A 26121-nucleotide genomic window follows, 5' to 3' on the forward strand; every position below is an offset into this window, starting at 1 on the left:
TGCATGACAAAGGTCTTCGGTGACTCAGGCTCCAGGCCTGTAGGGCCTTCCGGTCATCAGGAGGGGTGTCTCAGCAGGGCCTCTCAGATGCTCCTGTTCCCTCCAGGCAGGGGCCAAGTGTGGACACGGGCAGCCCCTGTGCAGATGGCAGCATTTTGCCTGCTCCTCGGGGAGGTGGCACCCCTTCCAGGTGGGAAAGCAGACAGAAGGGGGCCACCCTCTCTGCCCTCCAGCATCACAAAGTCTGCAGATAACGTCAGAAGCCCCCTGGTCCCCAGTGAGTTCTAGGAAGCCCTTGCTGTGTGTACTGAGGGATACGTTCACAGGGGCTCTGGCTGATGGGACCATGATGCCCTTGACTCCACAGGAGGCCCCGTCCCAGGTCCACGCGCTGTCTCACAAGACGTGTGAACCTGTCTACTGTTGGAGCTGCTGCGTGGAGTCCACTGGGGTGGTCATGGTCCCCTCTAACAGGTCAGGGGCTGAGCTCCAGAGTACAGAAGTTCATCCCACTTGGAGCCAAAGGCCACATTCTTGCTGACCAGAGAGCCCTGCCCTACTCTCCCCACCAAGCAGCTCTGAATAAAAGCCCACCTGATGGAGTCAGGGTCAGACCTCATCCACCATCTGGGCCCAGGAGGCCGTGAGCGTGCATCTTGCAACAGACGCCTCCTGGTCCATGGCACTCGGGGACCCAGGCCCGCTGAGGGGGCGTGGAGGCTCTCACATGGCAAGGGTACGCCTGGTGCTCAACGACTTTAGAGGCCTCCTTTTCCAGAAGAAGAATGTAAGTAATTTAACAGATTTCTGTGAGCCTCGAAATAATTTAACAGATTTCTGCGAGCCTCCAAAGTATCATGTATTTCTGACATGAGAAAAAAAATTTTTTTAACGTTTTCTTTGACTTTAAAAGTTTAAGGTTTTTTTTCCTTCTAATTTTAAAAGAAATTAAAACACCTTCACAAACCCTTTAAGGTATTCGGGGGCCCCATGCGCTGCAACTCCTGGCTCCAATTCCTGGGGGGTCTGGAGCCCTGCCAGAACCAGAACCCAGGAGTGGGCTTGAGGGCCAGGAGAGGGGACGAGCGTCCACTCTAAGCCGCCAGGCACCCTGACCCACGGGTCTCGGCACCCCACCTGTGCAGACCCTCGGGCCCTGAGAGAAAACCCCACTCCAACTGCCGACGGCGAGTGGGGTGCACGGAGCAGGCTGCAGGTGGGGGGGCCAGGCCAATGGGGCAGGGGGGCCTGGTGGAAGCAGCCAGCGTCCCAGGCTCCGAGCCTGTGTGGGCAACTTCCCTCAGGATGCTGTGAGCAACTCCAGACATCCACAGGCTCCAGATTTTGGTGAAAGACCCCTCCTGTGGGGACACCTGGGGGGACAGGGTACACGGCAGTCCTGGCTCAGGCTGGGGACCCCTGTCTCAGGAGGCCCGATGAGGCACACCTGCTCACCCACCCGGAGTGCCTCTGCAGACCCCACGGTCTGAGCTCCTTTGCCACCCTGTGGCACCAGGGTGAGAGGTTCTGGCGAGTCACCCAGGAAAGGGGCAACTGGAACAGGGGCTCCAGGAAGAGAGTCCAGTCAGGGCTGGAGAGTCAGGACCCCAAGTCCTAGGAGTCTTTTCCCACTGTGGCCCGTGGGCCACACCTGCCCGCATCAAATCACTGCTCTATGGCGGGACAAACCCACACACACGCTTATCCAGGCAGCCCAGCAGCTCCTGTTTATGACGCAGCCTGCATTACTCACACCTGGCTGAGACCTCCGACATCTTGGGTAACGTTCGCCTCCACTCTGCCTAGGGCACTGGGCACAGAGATGGAGGGCCCACGGGAGCAGGATATGGGGAGCCCCGCTCTTGGGGCAGGCCCTCATGCCGGCCACCTGGCTCTGTGGCCTCAGCTTCCTCATCTGTGAAATGGGGGCAGGGTGGTGAGTGAGCTGTCATCTCTGATGGGAACGGCCTTCAGGCGCATCTCTGGATGGACCAGTGAAAGGACTCAGGGAGCTCTGGGCTCCTGGTGTCTGATTCAGGCCTGGGGCTGGGCCGGTGGGGCAGAAGAGGCTCCGATCACCGGTGCCAACAGCTGTCAACAGGTCCCGGCCTCTCTGCCTCACCCGATTGCCCGACGGGCTCCAGCAGGCTGGGCACGCCTGCTACCCACTCCTGGCAGCCTGATTCATGCTGCCCGGAGCCTCCCACCTGCGTCCCCACTTCTGAACAACAACGAGAAACCCCCGCCACACGAGCAGAGACCTGACACCCCGACATCTCCCGGGGCCCCGTGATACCCTGAGCACTGTGTTCCCAGGACCTGCCATGGCAGTACGGAGACGGAGAAGGCAGGTGGAGAAACATCTGGGCAAGCGGGGTGGGGACTACGGCCAGGGCTCTGCAGTCAGACATACCTGGTTCGACTACTGGGTCCCACCAGGTTGTTATTAAATGTTTCTGCTGCTCAGAACCCAGAGATGTTGTATTTACCTTACAGGCTTGCTGTGCAAGAGCCCGGACCACGGTCCGCACCCAGACCCTCACAGCTCAGTCCACCCAACTACTGGCAGTGGAGGAGTGTGGACAGCTTCCAACAGGACCCATCAAGGCCCACTTTCCTAAACCAGTCCTCACCGGACCCGTCTGATTGTCCTGGGCTCAGAGCTGCCACACAGATTGGCTCTTAAATAACTCAGGTTCCCAATGGTCTCCAGTCAAGTGGGACCCTGGCCTGCTTCCTGCCTTCTGAAGGTCACTGACAAAGTGACCCAGAAGTTTCCCTGCCCTTCTCCTCTCCCCTCTCTTAGCCTCACCAGCCCCGGGCTCACCGGACCTCAGGCAGATGTCCATGCGGGCTCCAGGACGCAGCAGCTGGTTACCTGGAGGCCGAGTCCTGCCCACTACCCACCTGGGCTCACTCAGCCCTGGGCTCTGAGCTCCTTTGGCAGCTGGGAGCAGCTCCTCAAAGTCCCAGCCCCACATCACCCAGCCGGACTTGACAGCATGCACCCCTGGAGGGCAACAAACTCCACTGAACTAATCTAGAATGGTCCAGAAAGAAAGGGACAGTACTCACAAGGTAACACTGCACATGGTGGAGGATTCAGAGCACTGGCTACGGAGTAGACTCCGGGGCTCAAAGATGGGCTCTCACCCGCTCTGTGAACTTAGGTGAAGGTCCCGTGTCTGTCCCTGTTACAATTAGGGCTTTCCCAACAACCGTACGGAGAAGGAAATGGCACCCCACTCCAGTACTCTTGCCTGGAAAATCCCACGGACAGAGGAGCCTGGTAGGCTACAGTCCATGGGGTCACGAAGAGTCGGACACAACTGAAGCGACTTAGCAGCAGCAGCAGCAGCAGCAACAAACGTAGGAAGGAGACACACCAACAGTGAGGAAGCTGAGGCACAGAGAGGTTAAGTAACCAGCCCACAGCCACACAGCTGAGCACATGGGGGGGAGGGGGGGCATCAGGTCCCAGGGCCTGTGTGCTTAACCACTAGGCTCCAAGGACCAAGGCACATGAGACAATACCCAGACCCCGTGAAAGTCTTTCAGTTCGGTTCAGTTCAGTTTAGTCACTCAGTCGTGTCCGACTCTTTGTGACCCCATGGACCGCAGCATACCAGGCTTCCCTGTTCATCACCAATTCCTGGAGTTTGCTCAAACTCATGTCCATTGAGTTGGTGATGCCATCCAACCCTCTCATCCTCTGTCATCCCCTTCTCCTCCCGCCTTCAATCTTTCCCAGCATCAGGGTCTTTTACAATGAGTCAGTTCTTCGCACCAGGTGGCCAAACTATTGGAGTTTCAGCTTCAGCATCAATCCTTCCAATGAATATTTATGTGCAACTATTTGCACGTCCTAACGGCTACTTTCCACAGCTGCGTCAGTGAGCTCTTCCCGGCCCTGCATAAGCCAGAGCCAAGTTACCGACGATGCCAGAAACCACGAGAGATCTGTCAGGAGCCCGAGAGGGAGGGGACCAGCTCATCACGGCCTCACCTGAACCTGCCCAGCTCACCTGGACCTCACAGCATTCTACAAGAGCAGCAGCAGCATCTGTCTTCACAGACGGAAATGAGGCACAGAGATGTAAAATAGCCCATGCAGGGTCACATTCGGGCCAGGTGGTGGCTCAGAGATGTCATTCCCTGCCATAAGCCCCAAAACTCAGGCCCTTCTGCCAGTCTGTCCTCATCTGAGCCCTGGGCCAGAGCTGGTCAGGGCGGGAGCCGTCCCCCAGCTTCCTCCCCACACAGCTGTGGTTTCTGACAAGCCACTGTTACACAACCCTCCTGCCACTGGTTGCCTCTACAACCTCACATTTGGGAAACTCTAAAAAATTAAAGAAAACCCTCGGGTGCTGTGGTAGAGGAAGAAATTCAGTGCCTGAGTGCCCAGCCCCTGAGCATCCAGCCCCTGCGTGCCCAGCACCCGAGCCCCCAGCACCAGGGTAAAGAGGCGGTACCAGTCTCCCAAGGGGCATCTGCTCCCGAAATACCGCAGCCACACTGCAAGGATTCCTCCTGCAGCCCACTCACCACTCGGTCATGTTCCAGGGCCCTGAGGGGACTCCAGCCGCTCAGCACCTCCGGGCCCCCCGCCCAGGCCCCTGTGTCCTCAGCCCTGTCCCCACACCCTGTCACTCAGAGCTGACAGTCCAGGGAGACACAAGGCAGGACGCTGAGCAGGACGGATGCTGTCCCTGCTGAGCCCGCGATCCTGAGTGCCACCCCACCCCTCCCCCAGCACACTGCATCTCATGGAGTCCTCCTCTGGTGCCCCCAAGCCCCCAGGACACACACTCCGTGCACATCACTGGGCTGGGGACCCTCCAGGCCGCTTGATCGCCCCACACAGTGCTGAGCGCATGAAGGTGCCTACGAAGCTGAGCTGCCCCTGGGGGCTCTCTGGGGGGTAGGAGACAGCCTGGCAAGGATGGGGCGTGTCTCCCTGCATGGGGGTGAAGGGTAGGGTAGGAGCTTGCCCCTCCTCCCCGAGTAGTAAGCCTGGATATAGCCACCTGCGTCCTGTTTAAAGAAAAGTCAGCCTTCCTAATAAGTCTCTATCATCTCATGACGGCTGGCCCTGTGGTGTGCCCTGCTCCGCCTGGCTGCCACAAGGTCACGAACGGCAAGAGAACTGGCACATGGTTGTATCAGAATTCTTCCCTTCCGCCGTCCACGTGGCGGGGAGGCTGGGAGCCCATTTGGGAGAGTGCTTGGAGATCTGAGGATTTGGGAGAGCACTTGCAGATCTGAGGATTTGGGAGAGCGCTTGGAGATCTGAGGATGTAGGGGTGAATTTTCAAAGTAGCCCCTGAACATCCCAGTTGATGACCCCTGTGATTCTACCCAGGGGCACGGGTCTGGCCGAGCCTGCCCTCAGGAACATCCGGGCGTCTGGAAGGTCAGGCCGGCAGCCTCGGGCGCTCTGCGCTGTGCGCACCCGCGGTTTCGCAGACCCACTTCCTCCTGCACTTGTCGGCTCATTCAGCTCCTCCTGTGCTGAAGGTGCTGACACTACTGCCCCCAAACTCCCATTTTACAGATGAGAAAACTGAGGCTCAGTTGGGAGACAGCGGAGCCGGGATTTGAGCCTGGGATTTTTCTCCATCTTCGGAGCACGTGATCGCTGCAGTGGCGGCAGCAGCAGCAGCCCCGGTGACATTCCTAACACCACATGACTAGGCTTTCGTGGGGGCAAAGGCAGACAACCTCGACAGACAGGCTGGCAACCGGCCCTGGAACGCCCTCTCCAGCCGGGCGACCCTGGGCGGATCGGCATCTTCCCCAGAAAGCCAGACTTCTTCCCTGCCCACCTGAGGGGCTAGGGCGAGAACCGTGACAAAAAAAAATGGTCTGGGAAGCTGAAAGGCCTCTCCCAAAGGGGAAGATCCTGGTTGCCCGGTTACACAGACCAGGGTGTCCGCCACACACGGGGCACGTGGGGATGATGAAACTGGCGAAAACCCAGTCCTATCACTCAAGGAACAGGAAGGTCGAGAGGAGGGAGATGGATGAAGGTCTGGGGTCTCCCTCCCTGGTGGGAAGGCAGCCGGGCACCCTGGTGTGGGAGGGGGCATGGGAGGGGCAGAGCCCCTCGTGCAGACAGCGTTGGGGGGTGGTGAGAGGGACACAGTCCAGCCGGGCCAGGGGTCAGCTGGGTACAGGGCAGCACAGCAATTAAGTAAACAGGAATGACAGACACCGGCTTCTTCCTATCAGGGGACAAAGGTACAGACGTGCAAAGGCACCAGGCTGGGATGGCCTGGCGGGGCTGGAGTGGAATCAGAGGTGTCGGTGTGAACCCGCGGTCTTCTATGGGCACAGGTAGGAACAGAGACACACGTGGCTGGACGTGTGAATTACACACGTGCACACACTCATGTCTCCCACCTCTGCCCAAGGAGAGGGCCTGAGAGAAGGGACGCTCAGAGGCAATTGAACATCCAGTGTCCCGGTCTTTGCTTCTAAATGTCACTTTCCACTCAAAGGCACTGGGGCTCCTGGGAGACACGGCTGACTCTGGCGCTGAGGCAGAGACAGAACACGATGACTCTGAAACAGCTTTTCTGCCAGAAAGTAAGGAAGGGCTGGAGAACGGGGGGTCAAAAGGACACAGAATCAGCTTGAAGAGGCTGGAACTGGCCACACCTGGGACCACTTGAGCATCCAAATCAATTATGATGCTTATAGATTATCACCTAGTGGATTACACAGGAATCTGTGAGTCCACACGGATAAAAATAAATAAGTGGGGAGAAGAGACCATTCTTATGTACCATAGAGCATCGATCACAAATGTTAAGAATGAATGATGGAATTACTTGGTGGCCAGTACAGAAATAACTAGCTCAAGGAGCAACGACATTAAAACTAGTGGATGGGGGCTTCCCTGGTGGCTCAGGGGAAAGAATCCTCCTGCCAATGCAGGAGACACAGGTTCAATCCCTGGTCTGGGAAGCTTCCATATGCCACGGAGCAACTGAGCCCGTGCGCCACTGAGCCTGGGAGCTGCAACTCTGAGCCCACGAGCAGCAACTGCTGAAGCCCGAGCACCTGGAGCCCGTGCTCCGCAACAAGAGAAGCCTCTACAACCAGAAGCCTGAGCACCGCAACTAGAGAGCAGCCCCCGCTCCCCGCAGCTAGAGAAAAAGTCCTCAAAGCAATGAAGTTCCAGCACAGCCAAAAACCATAAATAAACTTAAAAAAAAACAAAACTAGTGGATGAAAGTAGGGTGAGGAACAGGATGCTTACTCAAAGTATCTCCCCACGAATAGTTATTCGTTACAAAGGGAAGAAAACCCAAAACTTTACCTAACTTGACGGCAGTCACCACCTTCTTCAGACAAGGTGAAAACATCACTGCTGTTGGCAGACTGACACCGCACGGCACGCTTCCTAACATGACGCACTGAGATGCACACGGCATCGCTTCTGTGACACTCTGGCCCCAAGTGCATAACCTGGGGCACGTCACGAGGGAGGATCAGACGAGATGACCGTCCTGGGATCTTCAAGACCGTCAGTGTCAAGACAGGCGAGGCCTCGGTGCCCCAGATGGGAGTCCGGAGACAAGACTTGCCCTCCCGGGCTGGAGCGTCCTCTCCATAAAGGAGGCAATGGAATTAGCCAGGAAGACCTGGACAGGCTCTGGCTCTGGGAGAAGGGTCCGTGGCATTTGTCTTTTCTGGAAATCTCCAAAAAGGTTTGGAGATTATCAGGCCGTGGGGACTCGAGGGAGTGCCAGGTAATCCCCCGGAGGCGAGGGGTGTTTGGGGTACAAGAGGAACGGCCTGGAGTGGGAGCCCGCACGGACCCCAGCTTGCCACGGGATCCCCTTGACCTTGAGACGGCCCCTCTGCCACTCAGAGGCCCATACGGAGCTGCGGGGTCCCCTAAGGCCCTTCCAGGTGGGAGGACCCCAGGAACCCATCATCAGAGAAGGCCTTAAAGACAGCAGGATTCAGGCCAGCAGAGGACGGGGGTGGTGATGGATGGAAGGGAGCCTTCTCTGTGGAGCCCTGGTCTCCCCAGGGAGCTCACAGGGATGCCGGGGTTGGGGTGCCCCTTGGCCGGGAACCCTGGGTTCTCAGGCCCCCTCCCCTGAGCAGATGCAGGGGAGCTGGAGAAGGAGAAGGGCACAGGAGAGGCTGGCGGGAGAGGCCTGGGATCCCGCTGACAGTGGGGATCTCTCCACAGCCGGGCCCAGCACCTCCAGGTTCTCCACAATGGCTGGGAGAGGAGGGGTGAGGGCCCGGGGTGGAGGGGTGGGTGGGCTGCAGGGGCCTGAGTGTGTGCATGCGTGAGCGTGCAGGTGTACACCCTGCCCTCAAAGCCCCTGCTCGCTGGCAGCAAGGTGCCCTCTACTGGTCCCCGCTGAAAGGGGCGTGCGGAAGACGGGAAATGAGTGCTGACCCTGTAAGACTGGAGGGGAGGCGGGCAGTGAAGCCAGGAGTGGAGGAGATGGCAGGAGCAGGCACAGGAGGAGGGACCCGGGGGGGAGCCTCTGGAGGACAGCGCAGGGCTCCCTGTGCGCTCCCCCGGGACCCTCCTCAGGGCACAGCGCGGCTCGGAGGCTGGCCCCTGCCCACCCTCTCAGGTCCTCTCCCAGGACCCTTCCTGCCCTGGGTCAGAGGCGTTGTCCCAGATGCCAAGGGGCAGGTGGGGTTGGACTGCACACATCAAGGCGGTGGGCGGGGGGTGGGGCACCCGGGCATTCAGCAAGGGGAGCCTTGACCCCTCCTTCTGACCCCCTCTGTCCAGGGAGGGCTGACTCAGGCTCCTCTGCCCGACATACCCTCACCTGCCGCCCCCAACCTGGGGGCTACAGTCTGCAAGTGCAGACTCAACGGTCCTGGGCGCCCACTCCGTGCTGGGGCGGCTGGGAGCCCACCCTCGGGTGGCCACCCTTCAGGTCCAAATCCGTGTGTGTGTGTGTGTGTGTGTGTGTGTGTGTGTGTGTGTGTGTGTGTGTGTGTGTGTGCCAGGGTATGGGACCTTGGGGGGTGGGAGCTGCTGCGGGGAGGTCACAGACGGCTGCATGTGTGTGGTGGCCCAGAGGAGGCACTGATTTCGGTCTCAGGGACCAGGGTCTCCACCCTGCCCCTTGCTGGATGAAGGAACTCAGAGGATGCACAATGTCCCCCAACCCATGGGCCATGTCCTTGCACAGGTCACGGAGGCAGAGGAGCCGAAGCACCTGCTCACAGGCCAGGAATGGAATCTGCCTTGTAAGGAGGCCTGTGTCCAGCGACCCAGGGTCCTATGTGTGAGCAGGGAGCCTGACTGGGCCCTGGGGCTCAGGGCAGAGCCGTGCACCGGCTCAGGAGCATCACAGTACTTGGGTTGCTTTGTTTTTAAACTAACCAAGTTGCCCTTTCAGGTGGTCTTTCTTCTTAAGAATTCCCCTAATTCACAAACCTATGGAAGGGTGGCACAAATGCACTTTAAAAAATAGCTGCTGTTCTGATAAGAGTGCTGCATTTTCATTATAAAATATTTAGAAGACACATGGATTCTTTACCAACTGAGCTATCAGGGAAGCCCTTAGAAGACACCCACGGATGCAAAGGGCTTCCCAGGTGGCGTGAGTAGTAAAGGACCCGCCTGCCAATGCAGGAGACACAAGAGACTCGAGTTCGATCCCTGGGTTGGGGAGATCCCCTGGAGGAGAGCATGGCAACCCACTGCGGTATTCTTGCCTGGAGAATCCCGTGGACAGAGGAGCCTGGTGGGCTACAGTCCATGGGGTTGCAAAGAGTCGGATGTGACTGAATCGACTTAGGACACACACACACACACACAAGGATGCAAAGATACAACCAAACCCTCTGTAACAAGGAGATGCCTTTCCTTCCCATCTCTGCTGCTCATGCGCCTACACACCTGCGTCTATACCTGTGGTTTTAACCCCTGGGCTCCAGTTCTGATGCTATCAGCCCATGACCGAGAGGAAGAAGTCACAGGCTGGTGGATCAGGCTTGAATGACAGGCCCGGCCGGGATAACCGAGCCCCAGGAGCCCCCACCCACCTGGGCAGCAGTTTCCACATCTCCAAGTGGGAGGAAATAATGCTGCCAACCCAGGGCTGGCAGTAGGGGAGTGGGGCTGGAAGGACAGAAACATCCCGGCGCCCACAGGTGCCCATTACAGGTCCACAGGCTCAGGGCGTGTGTGTGGCTTTACTGAGCCCCGGGCTCTGGCCCCAGCGGTACGGTCTCCAGCCTCCCCATCGGGAGGTCTGCCAGCCTCCTCGGCTCGTCTCCAGGGATGAGGACTCACACTCCTCTCCAGGCTGCCCGTTCTATTCTGGGACCGCTCTGATACACCTTCAGGGGCAGCCTCCTCTGAGGTTAAACGAGGATCCTTCCAGAGCTTTCCAGAGCAGAGAGAGAGCCAGCGGGGCTGTGAGCTGAAGGCCACTGTTGAAGTCTCTATTTGCCCTTCAGAAAGGGCAGCGTGGGAAAATCTAACGTTTTTAGCATAGGGACCATACTTTTCTGGGGATGTTTTTTTGTTTTTTGCAGGTCTGGTAGTTTTTGAATACTGTGGGTTACGATGGAATGTTATAGATACTATATTGAAGACGCTCTGGATTCTGTTCTTTAAAATTTTGGAAATAAAAAGGTAGGGAGAAATGGAAAGAAATACAGATTGTAATAAAAGAATTTACTCTATCTAAATGCGAACATTGCAAGGAATATTTTAAAAAAGTGGAGGGGCAGCATGGAGACTGGGGCTTGCACACCACACAAGCAGAAAAGGAGAGCCTGGAGACAGAGAGAGAGAAAGGAAGAGACTCCCATTTGCATCATTTGAGCACACCGCGTCATCCACCTGCGTAAAGCAGCAGCACCCCTGGGCGGCCTCCTCAGTGGGCACGCATCATGGTCGACCCACCCGGGGAGACCTCAGCGGCTTTCTGGACCAACCCCGTGGTACCATGCTGCTCCTGGGGCATCGCTAACCAAAATGCTAATTCACTGGCCTGCTCAACTTCAAAGGCCAGAGGTGGGACCAGCTTCAGGCAGAGCTAGATCCAAGTGCTCAAGCAACTGGGACTCTCTTCCTTTCTCTCTCTCTTTCTGTCTCCAGGCTCTCCTTTCCTGCTTGTCAGCTTCACCCTTAGACACACTTTCCCCTAGAATGAGACAGATGGCCACTGGTACTTCTCAGCTTCCATTTCACTGGCGACTTTCCTAGGGGTTCTCGAAAATCCTAGGCCCAGCTCGGATCACATAGCCATCGCTGCAGCCAGGAGCTCCACACGCTCCAGACTGACCTAGCCTGAGGATGCCTGCTGGGCTGACCGCTGGCCCATTGACGTCCGCTGGCCCACTGACGTCCCACGGTGGGGTTGTCCCCAGACCCTCCCCAACTGGCAGCCAGGATGGAGTCCACAGGACCCAGGAGTGAGGCCCCTGAGCCCGGCATTAACTGGTTCTCCGCAGCTGGGCAGGGCCGGGCTGTGGCCGGGCAGTAGCTGGCCATCTCCAGTCTCTGTGCCCGCCCTGCTGAAGCTATGTGAAACTACGTGGAGCCCCCTCCACAGCCGGGAGCATCCCCCAGAGGCCCGAGGCTCAGGAGCGCTCACCCATTGAGGCAGAGAGTCCCGCCTGGAGCACACGTGCTCCACAATGGGACCAGGGTTGGTGGTCTCCCGACCCCTGGGTCTGCCAGCCAGGCCACCACCCACAACCCTGGCCTCCAAGAGTCTCATGGTGACAACTGTGACTGCTGGAAAGCCAATGCCCAGATTCACTTACTTCCTTCAAATACCACCTGGCCCTAGAAGAAAACTCCATCTCATTCCAAAGAGGAACCAGAGCCTCCTTTTAAGGAAACTTTGAAGTCAGTGGCAGCAAAGTGATGGGAGACAGGGTCAAGGGCCAGGCTCGGGCAGCCGCCGTGTCAGGGCCGAGTCGGGCCTGGCTGGTTCCACTCCAGCCTCTGGTTCTACCACCAGATTCTCTGCACCCCACATCCTCTAGCCTTGTGCAAAGTGGCTGGAATCTGCCTGCACCCCACCCCCGGCTGAGAGAACAGTGACCATAGGCACCCTAGCCCTAGCCAAGCTTCGGTGTGGATGGAGCGCCAGCCCCAGTCGAGGGACCCTCCCAAGTCCAAGAGGGCAAACTGCTTGTCAAGAACGTTCTGGGCTCATAAAACATCATCCAGCCATTTGGAGAAAGCAATGGCAACCCACTCCAGTAGTCTTGCCTGGAAAATCCCATGGATGGAGGAGCCTGGTAGGCTGCAGTCCATGGGGTCTCGAAGAGTCGGACATGACTGAGCTACTTCACTTTCATTTTTTTCACTTTCATGCATTGGAGAAGGAAATGGCAACCCACTTCAGTGTTCTTGCCTGGAGAATCCCAGGGACGGGGGAGCCTGGTGGGCTGCCGTCTATGGGGTCGCACAGAGTCGGACACGACTGAAGCGACTTAGCAGCAGCAGCAGCAGCCGTAAGTAACAAGTAAGAGAACACCCAGCTCAGGCTCCACACAGCCGAGTTATTAACATAGCGCGACCAGCGTGGGCCCTGCAGTGTGACGCCTGCTGTGCAGCGTGCAAGGGGGACAGAGTGATGGGGGAGCCATCCAGGTGTCCTCGCTCCATTCCTGGAGTGTCCCCGGGAGGAGGGATCTGGTGGGGCTGTCAGGAGGTGTGCAGGGTCAGCGAGATGTCCTGAGAGCCTCCTCCTCCCCTGGGGAGACAGGGCATCTTGCTCCTGGGAAGGACGTCGCTGGCATGAATTTGTCAAAATAAGGGTACACAGGGCCTGGCTCCCATGGAAGATGAGGCTTGTCCTTAGGTGAGAAGAAGGGGGCCATGGTGCCTGGGGGTGGGGGCGGCAGCTCTCCTAGCCCAGTCCCCCATCACTCAGCCACCGAGCCCTGCCTGCGCCCTGAAGCTCAGCTGCATGACTCCTGCAGCTCCTGGAATCTGACCGCAAGGTCTAGATGTTCCCAGGAAGAACACAGAGGCAGAAGCACCCACCTGGGGGCGGAGCCACCAGGCTCCAGCCCAGCCTCTGCCAAACCTTGTGAGGTAGCCTGGGGCAAGGCCGTAGCCAACTCAACTGGGAAGGCCTCTGGCGGCGGGGGAGCCTGCAACCCTGGTCTCCAGGACTCACTGGAACCGTGAGGTCCTGTCATAGAGGGGCTCAGGGGCCCCGGGGAGTCGGGATGGGACCTTAAGGAGCTGGAGGAGCAGCGGCTTCTGGCTTCAGGCTGGAAGGTTCTGCTGGCAGCCCTTGTGCGTCAGACATGCCAGGAAGGGGCAAGTGGGGAGAACGCCCGAGAGGCCTTTACCTGCCGGCAGGGTGAGGACCACACCCTGGCTGGGCTGGACTTCCAGGCAGAGCAGGTATGATCAGCAAGCTTTGTGTGGTTTCAGCCACGACTCTGCTGCCCTGCTGGGTGGGTCATGTTCCCCGGGAGCTTTGCTGGCTCCAGACACTGGGGTTGCCGGAGGGGGCCCGGCCCGCTTCTTGCAGGGCCTGAGCCCTCCTGCCGGTCCCGGTAGGGGGAGGCCCTGTGAAGCCCTCCTTACGAAGCTCAGGCCCCCGTGACCTCGCCCCACTCTGACACTTCACCCATTTCTCTTTGGGCCATTTTGAGATACAAGCAGGAAGGAGACAGGAGGACGAAGACATGGAAGGTCACAGGGAGACCTCACAGCCACGGGCAAGTCCAAGTCCCACACCCCCAGCGGTGCCGCGGCCGGACACACAACCTCGTACGTGCACGTGTGTGTGCGCGTGTGTGTGCACGTGTGTGTGTGCAATCGTGCACAACCAGAAGGTGCTGGCCTGAGAGGTGCCTGCAGTGGCGCTGTCCAGAGGCCACCAGCGCCCCCCCACTCCAGTCCCAGAGAGAGGCCGGACCCCCATCGAGATTCACACTTGTTCAGCTTCCCCGTGCGGCCCTTGGCCTCAAGCCAGTGGAGAAGCCACGTGGCCCAGCGTGAGCACCAGGCTCCTCACTGCAGGGCTCTCTGCCACCTGTGCCCTGGGACAAGGCCATCCTCCACCCGCCTCGATCCCCCATGGCAGTCAGGGCTGGACCAGGGCCACCAGCAGGGGACACAGTGCACCTACTCAGGCCACTCAGAGGAGAGGCCCAGAGCACAGTAAGGACGCCTTCCTGTCCCCGCCCAGCTCCTGTCTGGTGCACACATGGGCCACGACGACCTTCAGACCTAGTGTGGCCGGCTCGCAGAGGTGGCCAGAGGGGTGGAGAGCTCCAGGGGGCGGGCAGGGCCGCCCTAGAGGGGTGCTGCCCTGGGGGGTGGGGTGGTGGAGGGTTGGAATGCTGGCCCAGTCCCCAGGGTGCCAAAGTGCCAAGGCTGCTCACTGGCCCCCAGCCAGCTACAGGGCCTGCCGCGAGTTCCGAGCAAGTGCCGCGCAGGCCTCGTGCACCACGAGTGCCATCTGCAGGGAGAAGGCGGCCGTGCAGGGGCCCTGCTGTCCACCAGAAATGCACCTGGACGGGTGTGAGCAGAGAGGCGAGCCAGGACTCTCTAGTAGCCGTGTCACCAAGAATGAGGACAAGCAGGTGAAATTAACATAAGGCATCAGGATTGCAACACGTGATCGGTGTGAAATATTACGAATGAGCCTTTTCACGTTCTTCTCCCACAGAGTCCTTGAGGTCTCGTGTATGCCCACTTTCAACCCAGCTTCATCTCCAGGGCTCCCTAGCACCTGCGGCTCGTGGCCACTGCATTAGACAGCGAGGCACTGGAGAGCGGAGATGCCAGAAAACGTGGCTCGAGAAGAAGGCAGGTGGCGAAATAATACAGTCCTGGTTTTCTAAAATATCCAAATGTTACCAGAATATGTCATCAGTTAAGCCGACTGTTGATCGGTTTCTCTCTCCAGGAGACGGGGCGACAGGGGCCTCAGAAAAGTGCCGACCCCAGTGGTATGCGGTGGGACACAGCCACCCGCATGCCCACCTGCCCACTGGTGGCTTCCTGACCACACCTGTGGACCTTCCTCAGGGACTGAGCGACCTAGAGGTACACATGGGACCTGGGGCAAAGGCATGACCTTCTTGGTTACAGGGGCACAGCTCGGGGTGGCCAGAAAGACCCCAAGCACGGCTGCATTTAATCCCAGCAGACGTTTTTCTTCCTAAGAAATCAGAAATAGCCCAGTACAAAAAAAAAAAAACAACAACGTGGTTCTCATTCTTCACCCCACTCTGAGCCTCAGCACCGTGTTCTTAGCAAGGAGGCCCCACTCCTGTGCCCATGCTCACAGGGGCTGCCTGGGCAGGACCGGCTCCTGACAGGGTGGCACCAGGGACCCGGCACCACCGTCCAATAGAGCATCAGGGCGCCAAGTCCTCCTGCTCAGCAACTAGGAGGGAGGGGGACAGGGGACCACAGGGGAGAGAATGTTGACAAGGCTTTGAGTTGGACATAAGCTGGACATAGCCCAAGAGACCCAGGAAATCCTGGAAACCCTCGTTTGAGGATGTGGGGGAGAAAGGAGATCCAAGTTTCAGGCATGCTGGGGGCTTCAAGGGGGGGCCTCTGACACTCTGGGAGGTCCAGGAAGAGGATGGAAGGGACTTCTTGGCCCCAGTCCCCCAAGGATGCTAAGACTTGCTCACTCACCTGGTGTCCGCCCACCCATCCCAAACCCAAAGGCCCCCTGGGTCTCTCACACAGGAGACGGGCCTCAGAGTGAGGGTCAGGCCCTCGAATCGACTCCTCTGACCTGGTCCAAGCAGATTGCTCAGAGCTGATGTGGTCCATCCCTGTACCCCCACATCCAAATACCCAAGGCAGCCACGTTTTAAGTAAGTCTCTGCAGCATCCACAAAACGGTACTTCCTCTGAATGGCCACAGTCAAAACCATCTAGAGTTGGGCAGGACGACACTCTGATGTCTGGGACGGCCTAGAGAGCCACACCCGGACACCGCAGGGCACCTCCACGAGCAGCAAGTGCCCAGACCCCAACAGGTGCCTGACGGCGACCCACACGAGGCCAGGCTGACTTCCCGGCAGAGAAGACACTCTGGAGACAGAGGCTCAGCTCCCAAGTATCCCTGACTCATCCCTGGCCACAGACCTGTCATCTTTAGGTGAGAGAGACAGACACGTAGAGGAAAAGGACGGGCAGTGACCAGGGGAGTCAAGCACATAGCAGCTGTAACCTCCGAGCAGAGCGACGCGTCAGCCACGTGGCCGAGAGGTACGAGGCCCAGGCTCTGCGAGCAGCGGGCTCGGCAGCCAGCCAGAGCCTTTAGCGCCTGGTCTCCGCACAGCACCCTTCTCCAACCGCAGGTCTGAAACTCAGACCCCGTATCGAAAGCTGCTTTCCCTACCGCTCTCTGCTACTAACAGGCACCCGGGCCTGTCCAGGGGACAGTTACCAAAAAGTCACCGGAAGCCCACAATCTGCTCTTCCATCTGGAAGGAGGAACGCCCTTTATTTTGGAGATGAAAAATGAAAACCTGGAATCCACGAGGCAGGCAGGCTGATGGAGGCAGGCTCACACGGGGCGCTTACCTGAACTTCCCGGTCCGCACCTGCAGGGCTCTCATCCCGTACCGCTGGGCACCGCCCACGTCGCCCACGATGTCGTCCCCGATCATGATGGCCTGTTGGGCAGACAGTGAAAGGTGCTGAGAAGCGGTGTCAGGACGGCTTTCTTCCTGTGCTCCCTCATCTTTTCTGACATCGTAAACCTCTTGATGTTTCAAACCACCATTGTACACATTAAACAAGGTAATACTGTCATCACATTGACTAAAAGTCAACCTGCTTGAATATATCTCCCACTGCCTGCCACGGGCTGCAGCTCTGAATGGTGCATATTTGGACAACGTAAAATCAACTGACAGGCATCAGAGTGATACGAGGTGGGCTTCCCTGGTGGCTGAGTGGTAAAGAATCCGCCTGCCAATGCAGGGCACGCAGGTTCAATCCCTGATACAGGAAGAACCCACATGCCGAGGAGCAACTAAGCCCGTGAGTCACAACTGCTAAACCTGGGCCCGAGCGCCGGGGGGGGTCACAACTGTTGAAGCCCCAGAGCCCTAGAGCCCGTGCTCTGCAACAAGAGAGGCCACCACAATGAGAAGCCCACGCTCTGTAACCAGAGAGCAGCCCCTGCTCCCCGCAACTAGGGAAAAGCCCACGCAGCAATGAAGACCCAGAACAGCCAGAAACAAACAGGTGCCACAGGGCCACATGGGGAGTTGACACTGTCTCACTTCTGCTCAAACACAGGCTGAATTTTACCGTCAGCCAAAAATTGTGCAGGGCTTCCCTTGGGGCTCAGCTGGTAAAGAATTCGCCTGCAATGCAGGAGACCTGGGTTCGATCCCTGGGTTGGGAAGACCCCTGGAGGAGGGAAAGGCTACCCACTCCAGTATTCTGGCCTGGAGAATTTCATGGACTGTATAGTCCATGGGGTCGCAAAGAGTCGGACATGACTGAGCGACTTTTACTTTCACAAATACTCTGTAACCAGGTTATTTTGTAAAAGCTAAGTGAATTTCTGGCCAATCTTTGTAGCCTCAAGGGAGAAGCTTTTACTTTCAATGGTGAGTTTACCACTTATAAAAAGCAAAAAAATATACAAACAGAAATGCACACACACTTGCACGAAACACTCACAGCCTGGGTATCATTTCTAAAAGCAGCCTCTTCCCACCTGAAACAACTCAAAAACCAGACACACCAGATGCAATCACAGTTTTCAAGACACTGGACATCGGGCAATGAAGGACAAGTGCTGAGATACAGGAAAAACAGATACTCCTGTGAATGGCCCCAGGGACTGCCTTCAGGGTTTCCAGGCAGAGTCCTGACCCCCTGAATCGAGGAGGTGCAGCTCAGAGCTGGGAGACCGAGGCAGGGCATCGGAGAGGAGTGGGCACTTGGAGAACAGGGGAGATCTACGGAGGGTCCCCCTCGAAGGATGCAGTGTTGGGGAGACTGCTGGTGAGCACAGGTGAGTGAGGAGACCACCCGAGGCCAGGGGAAGAGTCACAGCAAAAATTAAAACAGAGCCGGGACCTCACGCAGAGTTGGGGAATGTCGCCTGTTCCCACCAGTCAGACTGAAAAGTCAGACTGGAAAATGTTATAACGCACAGGGCACCAGCGAGCATTTGGAGAAGCACCTCGACTCAGCAGTGAGGAATAACCAGGCCTAGAGTGAACCCTGCTCTGTGCTGCCTCCCCAATTTTAAAAGCAAGATCTGGAAGGACTGAACTATTCCCAAGTGACTCGACTATATCCCAGAACAAAGCACAAAAGCATTTACCAGGTGGCACTAGTGGTAAAGAATCCGCCTGCCAATGCAGGAGACAGAAGAGAGGGGGGTTCGATCCCTGGGTCGGGAAGATGCCCTGGAGGAGGGCATGGCAACCCACTCCAGTATTCTTGCCTGGAGCATTCCATGGACAGAGGAGCCTGGTGGGCTACAGTCTGTGGGGTCACAAAGAGTCAGACACAACTGAAATGACTTAGCACACACACAAAAATATCCAGCACTCAGAAAGGTAAAATTTAATAAAAATAAATCCCTTCCAATTAAAAGAATGATCAGACATGCAAAGATGACAAATAATCACACACAATGAAGAGGAAAATCAACCAAAACTGAATTGAAACTGACCCAGATGTAAGAATTAGCAGGCAAGGGCATTGAAGCAGTTATTAGAACTGTATTCCATATGTTCCCAAAGTTAAGTAAAGACAAATATCCAAATCAAGCTTCTAGAAGGGAAAACTACAATGTTTGGGACAAAACACAAAAACACTGGATGAGATTTAACCCAGGTAAGACAATGAGGAAAAAAAGATTAATGAACTTGAAGACACAGCAATAGAAATGATCTCAAATGAAGCACAGCGAGAAAAAAATATATTTTTAAGAAAATGAACAGAGACAGTGAACTACGACGAAACTTCAAAAGGCCCGGTACAACTGGAATCCCTGAAAGCAAGATGTTCAGAGAGGAGACAGAAACAATATTTGACGAAATATCGTCTGAAAAATTTCCAAACTCAACAAAAATGATAAATCCACAGCTCCAAGATCCCAATCAATACCAAGCACAAGAAACATGAAGAAAATTACATTGTAACACAACATAATCAAATTGCTCAAAACCAATGACAAGGAGAAAAACTTAAAAACAGCTGGAAGACTTAGAGAATGAACTTATGGCTGCCAGGAGGAAGGATGGGGGGAGGGATAGAGAGCTTGGGATGAACAGGTACACACTGCTGTATTTAAAATGGATAACCAACAAGGACACTCAAGAGGCCCAGACCGTAGAACAGCTCAACAGTTACCAAGGGAAAGAGTCGGGGGCGATGGCACAGTCAGCATTCGTGTTGCTGAAACCTTAGTCATCACTGGTAGGTGTCCTTTCAACATATCAACCTGTGCTATGAACATTACCGTTTAAATGGATTCATATTCTTTAAGTGAAAGTGGCTCAGTCGTGTCTGACTCTTTGCGACCTCATGGACTATACAGTCCACAGAATTCTCCAGGCCAGAATACTGGAGTGGGTAGCCGTTCCCTTCTCCAGGGGACCTTCCCAACCCAGGGATCAAACTCAGGTCTCCCCGCATTGCGGGCGGATTCTTTACCAGCTGAGCCACAAGGGAAGCCCAAGAATACTGGAGTGGGTAGCCTATCCCTTCTCCAGTGGATCTTCCCGACCCAGGGATCGAACAGGGGTCGATTCTTTACGTAAGTAAATGTATTTTTAAAGAAGAAAAGGAGCAGCCTCCCTCACTCAACTACCGCACTGATTAAAAGCTTCAAAATATTTTCGGTAAATGATTCTGCTGCTACTGCTGCTGCTGCATCCCTTCAGTCGTGTCAGACTCTGCAACCCCATAGATGGCAGCCCACCAGGCTCCCCCGTCCCTGGGATTCTCCAGGCAAGAACACTGGACTGGGTTGCCATTTCCTTCTCCAATGCATGAAAGTGAAATAGCTCAGTTGTGTCCAACTCTTAGCAACCCCATGGACTAGTGCAAATCAAGTCTAACACGTCAGACACCAAACGCGTTCCAGATCCGCTCCCAAGTCTGATCAGAAATGTCCTTGGTCAGAGGTCAGACAGGCCCAAGGAACCGGGCTCCCGGGGCATGGTGAGTGTCCCGAGGTTGACAGGGAGACAGGCTTTGAAATTGACAATTATTCCACAAGTTTCTCTGAAATTCAGATGCTGGGTAGGGCCAACCAGTGAACAAATGCAGAAACCAAAACCAAGAAAAGTAAAAATGATGACCATGAAGCAGTCACAAACTAGGGGACTCTTACCCATCTATTTGAACTCTGCCTGTGAGGAGTCCGGATGGAATGTCCCTTCCATCTCCGAGTGGGAGCGGTGGAGACAGGGAATACAGAAGCCAGCCCTGTGAGACCCGCAGACTTTTCAGACTGAGCTCAAGGCTCAGATGGGGCCAGAGAAAGTCTGCCGGGGTCCCAGCTATGCAATGTGCTAGCCTTGCATATCTCGTGATCCACTTCAGTTTGTACAATGGGTACAGCTAATGTGGTGTTTAAACAGAAATACAGAAGTTAAGCACCAGGGCAGTGCCTGGACATAGTAAGTTATCTGTACATGTTTAAAAGGAAAAAATACTAGGAAACGTTTTACTGAGGAAACGCCTAATCTAGCCCTATTAGGGACAGTCCATAGTCCTCATGACGGGCCTCCCGTGCCCCAGGCCTTCTGTATCGGGTCCTCTATGGGCCAGGCGGTGGGGACACAGTGACTTAGAAACACAGTCCCCACCCTTGTGAAGCTCCCAGTGGAAGGCAGAAAACAGATGTTCATGAGGTAATTTCACACACACATAGCCAGGACCTGTGATAAAGTGCAAGGAGGAAAAAACGCAGGATGTGGTCAAGCCTGACCTCATGGGGCTCGCAGTGGTCAGGGAAGGCTTCCTGGAGGAGGTGAGGTTTTGAGCTTGGATCTGAAGGGCATGAGGTGTCAACCAGGATAGGGGGTATAGGAGGAGGAAGGGTGAGAGCCTTCCCCGAAGAAGACACCACATGTGTGGCAACCACAGGTCAATAAATCTGAAGCAAACGTCCTTGGAAGCGTCTCCCGAATGGGCTTTCAAATAATGAGGAATCATGAGGAGCTTACGGACAAGGGGACAAAGGCTGAGCTGGTGCTGCCCCAGGTGGCAGGGAGGCAGTTCAGGTGAACATGCGGGTTTTCGGACAATTAGCATGGACTGCCTCAGAGGCACCAGACCCTGGTCACTTAATCATAGTCCAGCAGAGACCAGGGGGCCTCCGTCAGAGAAGCTACTGCAGGACACTGGCCCCAGGGAGCTTGAGCAGATGGCTGATGACCGCGAGGGCTGAGAATTCCGCTGACCGCCAGGAGCCGCACCCACTGTGGGACATACGAGGTACCTGAAATAAACTGCATTTCGTCCCAGTGAATGTTCTAAACTTCATACTCCTTTGGGCTTTCCTCCACCCTAAATCATGTTTGCCAACGTGTGTTACACATACTGCTGATGCGTGATTTGATTTTAGGTAGAACAGGACGTACATTTTAAATAATCGTTTGTATTTATTTTTAGAGTAATCTATTTATGGTGATTCTGGTTTCCCATTTAGTGTAGGGATCGAAAGTTTCTTTTAGAATACACTTAAGTATATAGAATGAATCAATTTAAAGAAACAGTAAGTTAATAATAGTGCTAGGGGCAAGTATTCATATGTTAAAGCTGGAATTTTTTTTTCCTAGAAAGTGATGCTGGGGAAAACACTGTCAAATACAAATGGGTTCATTTTCACGTCTACAAGCTCCCATGCAGTGTGTGGAAATCATCCATCACCCAACAAGAAACAACCAACGGCAACCCGTGTTCCTTGAAGTGGGACCCATCCCAGAGATGCTGCACACACACGTGAGTCTAAGGGTACCTGCAAAGCCAGGGTCACCTGGGCAACCATGCAGCTCACCTGGCAGGAGAGGGCTGGGGCAGGTGGGCACCCAGCCTAGGCAGCAGGCTGGCCACAAGCTCCAGTAGGAGATTCTATTTTGACTTCTCAGGGAGTTGTCCTGACACTGTCAGGTCAGCCTCTAAACATCCACTGTGGTTCCAGCTTAGGACCCTGTCCACTACTGCCAGGGGTCCCGGGGGGCCACCTTGCTAGAAGGCTCCTTGGAAATGAAACGGTCTTCCAATTATTAAATATCATGCCTGGCATCTTTCACACTCTGGGGAAAATACAATTTTGCACACACACGTGTGCATACAGGAGAAATTCGTCCCTGCTCAGAACACAGGCTCTGGGTCTTTCTGGTTTGTGGGTGTGACCCGTGGAGGCGGAACCGGGGAAATCTGGGCCGTTGGAGGAGGCACACCAGGAGCAGCAGCTGCGGTTCTGCCTGATGACCCAGCGGCTGAGCGCCGGCAGAGCCCAGGGCCGTGGGTGGGCGGAGGGGAGGGGCAGGGTGCCGGGCCGCCTGGGGCCGCCGGTGCAGCGAGGCCTGTCAGGGCCAGCCTGTGGGCTCCGCATACCAAAACTCGCTCCAGCCCCTTGGGAATCTCACAGATTTACTATCGGTGAAGGGCAATAACCACGCAAGGAGGAGCAATTATTGCCAAATCATTTAGGATTTAAAAAATCATTGGCAAGAAGATAGAGGTCAAGAGGTGTGCTGTCGGGGGAAATAAAAAAACCCTACCTGTCAGGCCTGGATTGCACTTCCTTTCTGACTGCAACATGGTGCAGGGAAGACGGAGACATGCACACCAAGCCGTCGGCTCCCACGGAACAGAGATCCGGGAGCCGGAGGCAGCGCCAGAGCCCTTGAGGCAGGTTTTACGGGTCTGGGTTCAAGATGCAGATTCATTTGTCCTTCTTAACTATCTGCCCACCATGGTCTTCTCTTCCCACCATCCTAGGTGCCAGGGGAAGAACCCATTCCAACAGGTGGTGATGTTTGGAACACAACTTCCAATGAACGCCAAAGAGCTTTCCCAAGAAAGTTCACTTCTCATGAAATGTCTAGCGACTCCCAGGCTCTGCCAGGAGGAACACTTCTCCCCGCCATGGGGTACCAAACAGCAGGGCTGGTGGTGAAGGAGCAGTGGACTCAGCCTGCGCGTCAGCCCTGCGGGACCCGGACCCCGACTTAGAGCCTCCTCGAGAAAACACCTAGCTCTGGGAGGAGCCCCAGACCCTCAGCCTGCAGGCTCACACGTGGAGGCCGGTCATCGCTGCGGCAGCTCCCCCACCGTCTCACACATTCGTAAGGAATAGATCAACACAGCAAAACTCCAAGACGCTATTTTATATAAAGTAAGAAACAATGACATTGGTGATGTCGGGAGATGAGCGCTTGCAAGTACAGCTGGTGAGCAAGCTGAATTGCTAGGGCGTCTCTGAAATAGACATGAACAATGTGCATCATGGCATGGCAACCACACCCCCAGGATTTCTAGGAAAGCAATTTAAAATGTACAAAAGGAATACAAGGGTGTTCACGAGGCTTATGTACAAGAGGGAAAACTGGAAGCAATCTAACTGTCCAACTACAGGGGACTGCGAAAGCATGGTACGGAAGCAAGGGGATGGGAGCACAGACCCGTGCTTAAGCACATTACGGTAGTCCCTGTGACAGAATGCTCTGTAGCCACAAAAATTGCTTTGTGGAAGTGCCTGAATCTGCACAAAGGAAACTGTTCCCAATGCTACAGGGCAGGGACAGGAATCAGGTTTCAAGCAGCAGATGCAGGATTATCCAACTTTGTGTTAAAAATGTGTGTATGCATGCATGCTAAGTCGCTTCAGTCATGTCTGACTCCTTGCGACCCTAGGGACTGCAGCCCGCCAGGCTCCTCTGTCCATGGGATTCTCCAGGCAAGAAGGGGTTACCATGCCCTTCTCCAGAGGATCTTCCCAACCCAGGAGGGAACCCATGTCCCTTACGTCTTCTGCAATGATAAGCAGGTTCTCTACCATTAGTGCCAGCTGAGAAGCCAGAAGCCCCCCAAAATGTGTGCATAGACTCCCCAAAATTGGAAAGATTAAGCATGATTTGTGTTATTCCAGGTTAGGGGATGAACTTTTTTTTTCCCTTGTGCTTTCTGAATTTTATCCACCTCCTTTAACAAATATGAGTTATCTCATAATCAGATTTGTTATTTTTAATTGTGTTTTGAGGACAAGGAAAGCAAAATCTACCTTAAAAGGCGTTAAGGGAGGAAACGTCTTAGGGAAAAGCTAAGACTGGAGGTTGTAAAGGTCCCTTATGTCTGAGAAGCAGCACAAAGGCAATCCCAGGGCTGGCATTTCCCGGAACCCCCCGCCCCCCCAGGGCTGGAGGCAGAGCCAAGTTCAAAGCCGGGCTGCAGCAGCTCGGGCCCCATCTCTCCTGGTGCTCCCACCATCCCAGCAACTGGTCCCCAAGCTGACACCCAAAGACCACGCGCCCAGCTGGTGGGGAGGACGGGCTGGAGGACGGCTCGGCCGACAAAGGGGAGAAGACGGGCCTTCCATACAGACGTTCACTCCACACCCACAGGCCTCCCCGCCAAGGGCACAGACTGTCCCCATGGCCCACACCTCGAATGAATGTCCCGAGAACCAGGGAACAAAATGATGCGGCAAAGTCCATGTCTTATGCCTGGCTCTCTGGATAAACCCGCAAACCTGGTCCCCATTTTTTTTTTTTTTTTGGACACGCTGGGTCTTGGTTGCAGTATGCGGGATCTAGTTCCCTGACCAGGGATCGAACCTGGGTGCCTGCGTTGGGAGCACAGAGTCTTAACCACTGAATCACCAGGAAGTCCCCTCGCCCCCACTGTTGATAGGCTGTCCTCAGAGTACTCACCCTTACCACTCGAAATCGAACTTTATTTTCTGCATTCTGCCAACAAGACATAGTTTCAAGATTTTTTTTCAAAATGGAATACATCGCACTTCGAAATACACCTTTCCAAAGCTAGGCGTTCTGACACGTCGCTGCCACCACCCTGAGAACTGGGGAGCAGCAGAGACCTGGAGGAACTGGGGGCCCCACTCCATGTCTGCAGAGGAGCCCTGGCTCCAACAGCAGGCTTTCATGTGACCGCCCCCCAGTGCCCTGGTTCTCAAATGGGGGCGATTCTGCTCCCCTGGAACACCTGACAACGTCTGGGAACACCTGCGGTTTCACAGTTGGGGGACAATGGGGGTTACCCTCACCACAAATAATGATCTGGCCCCAAAATGTCCACAGTGCCAAGGCTGAGAAATCCTGCCTTAACCTTAAGATGGGAACGCAAGCACATGACGGGGGACTGGAGTAAGGATTTCACAGAGTACGCGGGAACCTGACAGATCCCAGGTGTGCCCAGCACACACGGGGCTCAAGCCTCAGGTTCCTCATCTGTGAAATGGGCGTCCTCAGCTTCCAGGTTGCCGAGCACTGGCTTCTGGTGCTGACGAAGCACTGTGGTCTGAACGGTCTCCCATTTCCTTAAACATGCATAGTTTGCAAGTGATGGAATTTCTCAGATCATGGAAAACTGCCAAAACCTTCACATCATTTGGGCTTTGGTATGCAGCAATAAAACCACCCACTGATTCAGAAGCCTTCAACTATGAGAATTGGGTATTTCTAGAAGTAACCTTTAAGGTATGTTATTCTTTGCCTTATTAGTGAATCCCAGAAAGGCCCTGGTTACCTCAAAGAGGCTGGCCTTTCCAATCTATTAGAGTAATCCCGGCAATCTGTTACTTCTAGGCTATCGAGGAAAGGTTAAAATGAAAATTGGATTTGGGGAGTTATATCCATTCCGAGTGCAGGTGGAAAACTCCTTAGCAGTGAGAAGCAGGTCTGGGCCTGGGAAGAAGCAGTTATCAAGGGAAATGACTGGTGATAACTTTATTGATTAAAGCAGCTTGAAAAATATAAGGTTTGCCACAGCCTGGCACTTGAGCGGCAAGATAGCCCCTCGCAGGCATTTCTCATTAAAAACAGAGAAGCAGGAGCAGACAATTATTACCCTGTGCATAAGACACAGTTCATTCAAAATGGCCTTGTTTTGAAATACCGCTTTAAAATGTCTACAAATCCTGAGGCTTGAATAACATT

At 55.3% G+C, this 26121-nt stretch overlaps 1 protein-coding gene across 3 annotated transcripts in view; it reads right to left on the reverse strand.

The window, feature by feature from the left end:
* LHPP (phospholysine phosphohistidine inorganic pyrophosphate phosphatase) overlaps nt 1-26121 on the reverse strand; it is a 122903-nt gene that overhangs the window by 59630 nt on the left and 37152 nt on the right. For 2 of the 3 annotated variants that reach the window (XM_081533856.1, XM_081533847.1), the window contains exon 6: nt 16538-16629. The exons of the other annotated variant lie outside the window; for it this stretch is intronic. In XM_081533856.1, coding sequence (XP_081389982.1) covers nt 16538-16629 — 92 coding nt within the window. The remainder of the gene's footprint in view (nt 1-16537; nt 16630-26121) is intronic. 3 annotated transcript variants of the gene reach the window in all.

Source organism: Giraffa tippelskirchi, chromosome 2 (genome assembly GCF_054371585.1).
Source record: "Giraffa tippelskirchi isolate mGirTip1 chromosome 2, T2T-mGirTip1v1.2.pri, whole genome shotgun sequence".
Lineage (NCBI taxonomy): Eukaryota > Metazoa > Chordata > Mammalia > Artiodactyla > Giraffidae > Giraffa > Giraffa tippelskirchi.